The 6,000-nt window shown below is 45.8% G+C and overlaps 1 protein-coding gene across 1 annotated transcript in view; it reads left to right on the forward strand.

Moving 5' to 3' along the window:
* Positions 1-6,000, forward strand: part of ZSWIM7 (zinc finger SWIM-type containing 7) — a 32,447-nt gene extending 26,447 nt beyond the window's left edge. The window contains exons 5-6 of the mRNA XM_032216905.1: positions 1,153-1,257; positions 5,503-6,000. Coding sequence (XP_032072796.1) covers positions 1,153-1,257; positions 5,503-5,610 — 213 coding nt within the window. The 3' untranslated portion in view covers positions 5,611-6,000. The remainder of the gene's footprint in view (positions 1-1,152; positions 1,258-5,502) is intronic.

A 6,000-nucleotide genomic window follows, 5' to 3' on the forward strand; every position in this document is an offset into this window, starting at 1 on the left:
GTGGTTTCCTTTAAAGTTATCTCTTTTTTTTCCCAAGGGGTAGGATACTATCTCCCCCCCTCCACTGCCCTGGGATGATGGGAGTTGTAGTCTAACACCTTGGGAGGCCGCCAGTCGATCCTAAGGGCGGTGGCTCTCCTTTGCCTGGGCTCCTAGGGATGATGGGAGTTGTAGTCTATGAGAGGCCACCAATCTGCCGTAGGGTTATACTTCTCCCTCTCTGACCTGGGGACGATGGGAGTTGTAGTCTGTGATCATTGGAGGCCACTGATCATTTTAGGGCAGCGTCTTCCCCCCCCCCTCCAACTGCTCTCCTGAGGATGATGGGAGTTGTAGTCTAGTGTCTCTAGAGGCCATGGAACCAGCTTAGAGCTGCACCTCTCTCCCACCTGCTGCCCTGGGGGATGATGGGAGTTGTAGTCTAACACCTGTGGTGGTCACGTTCATATTAGGCAGCATCTCTCCTGCCGCCTGCTCTCCTGGGGATGATGGGAGTTGTGGTCTAACTCATTTGGAGGCCACCCTCATCCTCTCCTGATGCCTGCTCGCTTGGGGACGATGGGAGTTGTAGTCTCCTTTGAAGGCCACCATCATCCTAGGGCAGCATCTCTCCTGCCGCCTGCTCTCCTGGGGATGATGGGAGTTGTAGTCTAACTCATTTGGAGGCCACCAATCCATCTTAGGGCAGTTTCTCCCCCCACTTGCTCTCCTGGGGACGATGGGAGTTGTAGTCTAACTTCATCGGAGGCCACTATCATTCTAGGGCAGCATCTCCTGCCACCTGCTCTCCTGTGGATGATGGGAGTTGTGGTCTAACTCCTTTGGAGGCCACCCTCATCCCCTCCTGACCCCTGCTCGCCTGTGGATGATGGGAATTGTAGTCTAACTCCTTTGGAGGCCCACCATCATCCTCTCCTGACGCCTGCTCTCTTGTGGATGATGGGATTTGTGGTCTAACTCCTTTGAAGTCGAGGGGGAATCTAGATAAAGCAACATAGGCCACCTCTGTGCATTTAATTACACGAATCAGGTATTGTGCTGAGTTTTCCATTTGGATTGGACTGATTTCATTTTTTAAAGTAATAATTTTAATGTTTCCTTTTAAAAAAAAACCAATCCATTCTCTCTCCCGCTCGCCCCCCTCCCCTCCAGGTGGTGGGCAGCTCTGGCAAACTCTACACTTGTTACGCCTCCTGCCACTTCTGCAGCTGTCCGGCTTTTGCCTTCTCCGTGTTGCGGAAAGGAGACAACCTCGTGGTGAGTAGGCAGGAAAGGGAGGGGTAGGGCAGGGCCGAGCAGGTGCGGGGGGAAGGGAGGGTCTCTGTTTTGGAGGAAGCTGGCTTGTAGATGTGGGGGGGGGGGGGGGAAACATCCGCTAGATGTTGCATGACTCACTCTCTCCATTGTGTGTGTCTTTCCGCTTAAGTTTGTGCAAGGGAGGAAACAGTTGTGTTGAAAGAAGGTGACGTGGGCACAACAGAAGTAGGCAAAAAGGGGGTCTGGTTACCTGCGGGCGGGGCGAGCTTCTTCGCAGGTCAATTCAGACTAGAGCTGGAAGGGACCTCGGAGGTCTTCTAGTCTAACCCTCTCCTCAAGCAGACCTTCTATACCAGGGGTCCCCAAACTTGGTAACTTTAAGACTGGTGGACTTCAACTCCCAGAATTCTGGGAGTTGAAGTCCACCAGTCTAAAGTTGCCAAGTTTGAACAACTCTGCCCCTATACCATTCCAGATAAGTGACTGTTCGGATTTTCTTAAAAACCTCCAGTGTTGGAGAACCCACAACTTCTGGAGGGAAGCCATTCCACTGGTTAATTGTTTTCACTGTAAAGAAATTCCTTCTTAGTTCTAGGTTGCTTGATTAGTTCCCATCCATTACTTCTTGTCCTGCCTTCAAGAGGCTTTGGAGAATAGGATAGGATGGGATGGAATAAGAAGAGGAATGGGTTAAAGAGAAGGGGAGGAGAGGGGAGAGGAGTGAAGGGAACGGAATGGAACAGAATAGAAAAGAAAAGGAATGAATAGAATGGAATAGACTGGACTGGAAAGGAAAAAAGAATATAGAATAGAATAGAATAGAATAGAAAAGAATATAGAATAGAATAAAATGGGAATGAATGGAATGTAATTGAAGAAAAAAGAAAAAAGAATAGAATAGAATGAGAATGAATGGAATGTAATAGAATAGAAAGAAAAGAATATAGAATAGAATAGAAAGAAAAGAATATAGAATAGAATAAAATTGGGATGAATGGAATGTAATAGAATAGAATAGAAAGAAAAGAATATAGAATAGAATAGAATAGAATAGAAAGAAAAGAATATAGAATAGAAAGAAAAGAATATAGAATAGAATAAAATGGGAATGAATGGAATGTAATAGAATAGAATAGAAAGAAAAGAATATAGAATAGAATAGAAAGAAAAGAATATAGAATAGAATAGAAAGAAAAGAATATAGAATAGAATAAACGGGAATGAATGGAATAGAATAGAAAAGAAAAGAATGTAGAATAGAATAAAACGGGTATGAATGGAATGAAATAGAGTAGAAAAAATAAAAAGAGAATAGAATAGAATAACAGAAGAGTTGGAAGGGACCTGGAGGTCTTCTAATCCAACCCCGTTTAGGCAGGAAACCCTACACCACTTCAGACAGATGGTTGCCCAATCCTTAAGAAGCCTGGACTTCAACTCCCAGAATTCCCAGCCAGCATGGTTAAAAGGGCTTTAATGCAGTCCTAGACTTACAACCATTTGTTTAGTGACTGTTCAAAGCCACAGCGCCACTGGAAAAAACACCGTGTTTCACACTTAACGACCATTGCAGCATCCCCACGATCCAAATACAGGGGCTCGGCAACTGACTCATGTTTATGACGATTGTAGTCTCCTGAGAGGCCTTTGATCGTTTTCGGCAACCTCGTGGCAAGCAAAGTCGATGGAGAAGCAGTTTCACTTAACGACCTTGTCACAACCCTTAGCACACTTAACAACCATGGCAAAGCAAAAAATAAAAATAAAAATCAAACCCCATCGTAAAACGGGGCACAAAATGACTTAACAGCTGCTTTGCTTAACGATGGACGTTTGTTAAGCTCAATTGCGGTCGTAAGTGTGAGGACTACCTTTCTAAGAAATCTGATTTTGCTGAGAGCATCCCTCTAAGAAACGGAAAAAGGGTTGTGTCCCATTGTAGACCGACCGACGCTACCCGTGATGAAACTTCCTCTAAAGACAATGGAAGTCTGGAGCGCATCCTGTGCGCAGGAATCAGCGGGGGAACTATGGGGCAGGCTCTCTCCGAGGGGTGCCAGGATGTAGCCCTTGGAGGAAGAGATTCCCACGCTGCCCCCCAGGGAAAACGAGCAGGGTGGACAAGGCCTCCGTAGCCGCGGAAGAAGAATCACGGTGAGGTTCTGGTAGGACAGTTTAGGACAGAGGTGGGGAACAATGGCCTGTTTATGACTTGTGGACTTCAACTCCCAGAATCCCTGAGGCAGCATGGGAGGACCATAGCCCTTTGATGACATTTAGACTTCCAATTCCCAGAATCCCTGGGCCAGCATGTGGAACAATGGTCCTTTTAAGACTGATGGACTTCAATTCCCAGAATTCCTGAGGCAGCATTGGGAACTATGGCCCTTTTAAGACTTGGGACTTCAATTCCCAGGATTCCTGAGGCAGCAATGGGAACTATGGCCCTTTGTTGACTTATGGACTTCAATTCCCAGAATTCCTGAGCCAGCAATGGGAACTATGGCCCTTTGTTGACTTATGGACTTCAATTCCCAGAATTCCTGAGGCAGCATTGGGAACTATGGTCCTTTGTTGACTTATGGACTTCAATTCCCAGAATTCCTGAGGCAGCAATGGGAACTATGGCCCTTTGTTGACTTATGGACTTCAATTCCCAGAATTCCTGAGGCAGCATGTGAGAACAATGGCCCTTTTAAGACTTGGGACTTCAATTCCCAGAATTCCTGAGGCAGCAATGGGAGAACAATGGCCCTTTGTTGACTTATGGACTTCAATTCCCAGAATTCCTGAGGCAGCAATGGGAACTATGGCCTTTTGTTGACTTATGGACTTCAATTCCCAGAATTCCTGAGGCAGCATTGGGAACTATGGCCCTTTTAAGACTTGGGACTTCAATTCCCAGGATTCCTGAGGCAGCAATGGAACGATGGCCCTTTGTTGACTTATGGACTTCAATTCCCAGAATTCCTGAGGCAGCAATGGGAGAACAATGGCCCTTTGTTGACTTATGGACTTCAATTCCCAGAATCCCTGGGCCAGCATGTGGAACAATGGTCCTTTTAAGACTGATGGACTTCAATTCCCAGAATTCCTGAGGCAGCAATGGGAACTATGGCCTTTTGTTGACTTATGGACTTCAATTCCCAGAATTCCTGAGGCAGCAATGGGAACAATGGTCCTTTAAAGACTTGGGACTTCAATTCCCAGGATTCCTGAGGCAGCAATGGGAACGACGGCCCTTTTAAGACTTATGGACTTCAATTCCCAGAATTCCTGAGGCAGCAATGGGAACAATGGTCCTTTTAAGACTTGGGACTTCAATTCCCAGAATTGCTGAGGCAGAAATGGGAACAATGGCCCTTTGTTGTCTTATGGACTTCAATTCCCAGAATTCCTGAGGCAGCAATGGGAGAACAATGGCCCTTTGTTGACTTATGGACTTCAATTCCCAGAATCCCTGGGCCAGCATGTGGAACAATGGTCCTTTTAAGACTGATGGACTTCAATTCCCAGAATTCCTGAGGCAGAAATGGGAACGATGGTCCTTTGTTGACTTATGGACTTCAATTCCCAGAATTCCTGAGGCAGCAATGGGAACGATGGTCCTTTGTTGTCTTATGGACTTCAATTCCCAGAATTCCTGAGGCAGCAATGGGAACAATGGTCCTTTAAGACTTGGGACTTCAATTCCCAGAATTCCTGAGCCAGCATGGGAGAACAATGGCCCTTTGTTGTCTTATGGACTTCAATTCCCAGAATTCCTGAGGCAGCATCGATGGTCCTTTTTGTGACTTGTGGGCTTCAGCTCCCAGGATTCCTGAGCCACATTTATCTAAATACATAAATATCATTTAAATGGTTTTTATTCCGTTAAATCATAACGTTAAATAATTTTATTCTATTCTGTTATCCTGTTAAATAGGGTTTTGGGGCTCGAGTAAGGGGCTAGATTAGAAGGCCTCTAAGCCCCACTTCCACCTCGATATCCTGTTCAGAAAATTCTCTTGAAACAAGCAATGCTTTTCAAAGTTGGAATTCAGTTTCAATTATTCAGATTTCGTTTAAAACAAATTTTTGCTCCCATCAAATTGGTCGGTTGCAAAAGGGCCTTGCCCAGCTCATGATTTTGCTGAGGTTCATTGTCTTCTCCTGCACCAAACGGGGTGACTTTTCCACACCCACAACTAACATGATTACTGTTTTGTTGCTTGTGTTTGTTGTTGTTGTTGTGTGTGTGTGTAGTGTAAGCACATCCTCGCCATCTATCTGAGCCGAGCGACTGGAGCTTGCCAGGAGCAAAACATCTCTGACCAGCAACTGTCCGCCCTGCTACTCCCCCGAGGAGAATGATGAACGGAAGGAAGTTGAGAAAAAGAAAGGAGAAAATGTTGAGCGGTAACCCCAACGAACGGCTGGAAGCTCTTTCGAGCTGAGCACGTGTCTCTTCCCTCTATCCCGCCGGGTTCGGGAGAGTCCTGGCTCCTGTTTTCTCTGCTCAGCAATGATTGATGTCTGTCGTTTTTTGTGTCCCGCTGGGACAATTTTATGCAGCTCTGGACTTGGTGAGCCAAATCACAGGACAGGCTGCCGTTCGAAACGATTAACCCTAAGAGTGGATTGCAGCAAACATCTTTAAAGCGTCTTTCCGCGAGCACAAAAATGACACCAGTAAATTGGGAGGACAATTTTGATTTTGGCAAGTACTTTATTTTAAAAAAGGAAGGAAGGAAGGATAAAAAT

Source organism: Thamnophis elegans, chromosome 4, assembly GCF_009769535.1.
Source record: "Thamnophis elegans isolate rThaEle1 chromosome 4, rThaEle1.pri, whole genome shotgun sequence".
In the NCBI taxonomy this organism is placed as follows: domain Eukaryota; kingdom Metazoa; phylum Chordata; class Lepidosauria; order Squamata; family Colubridae; genus Thamnophis; species Thamnophis elegans.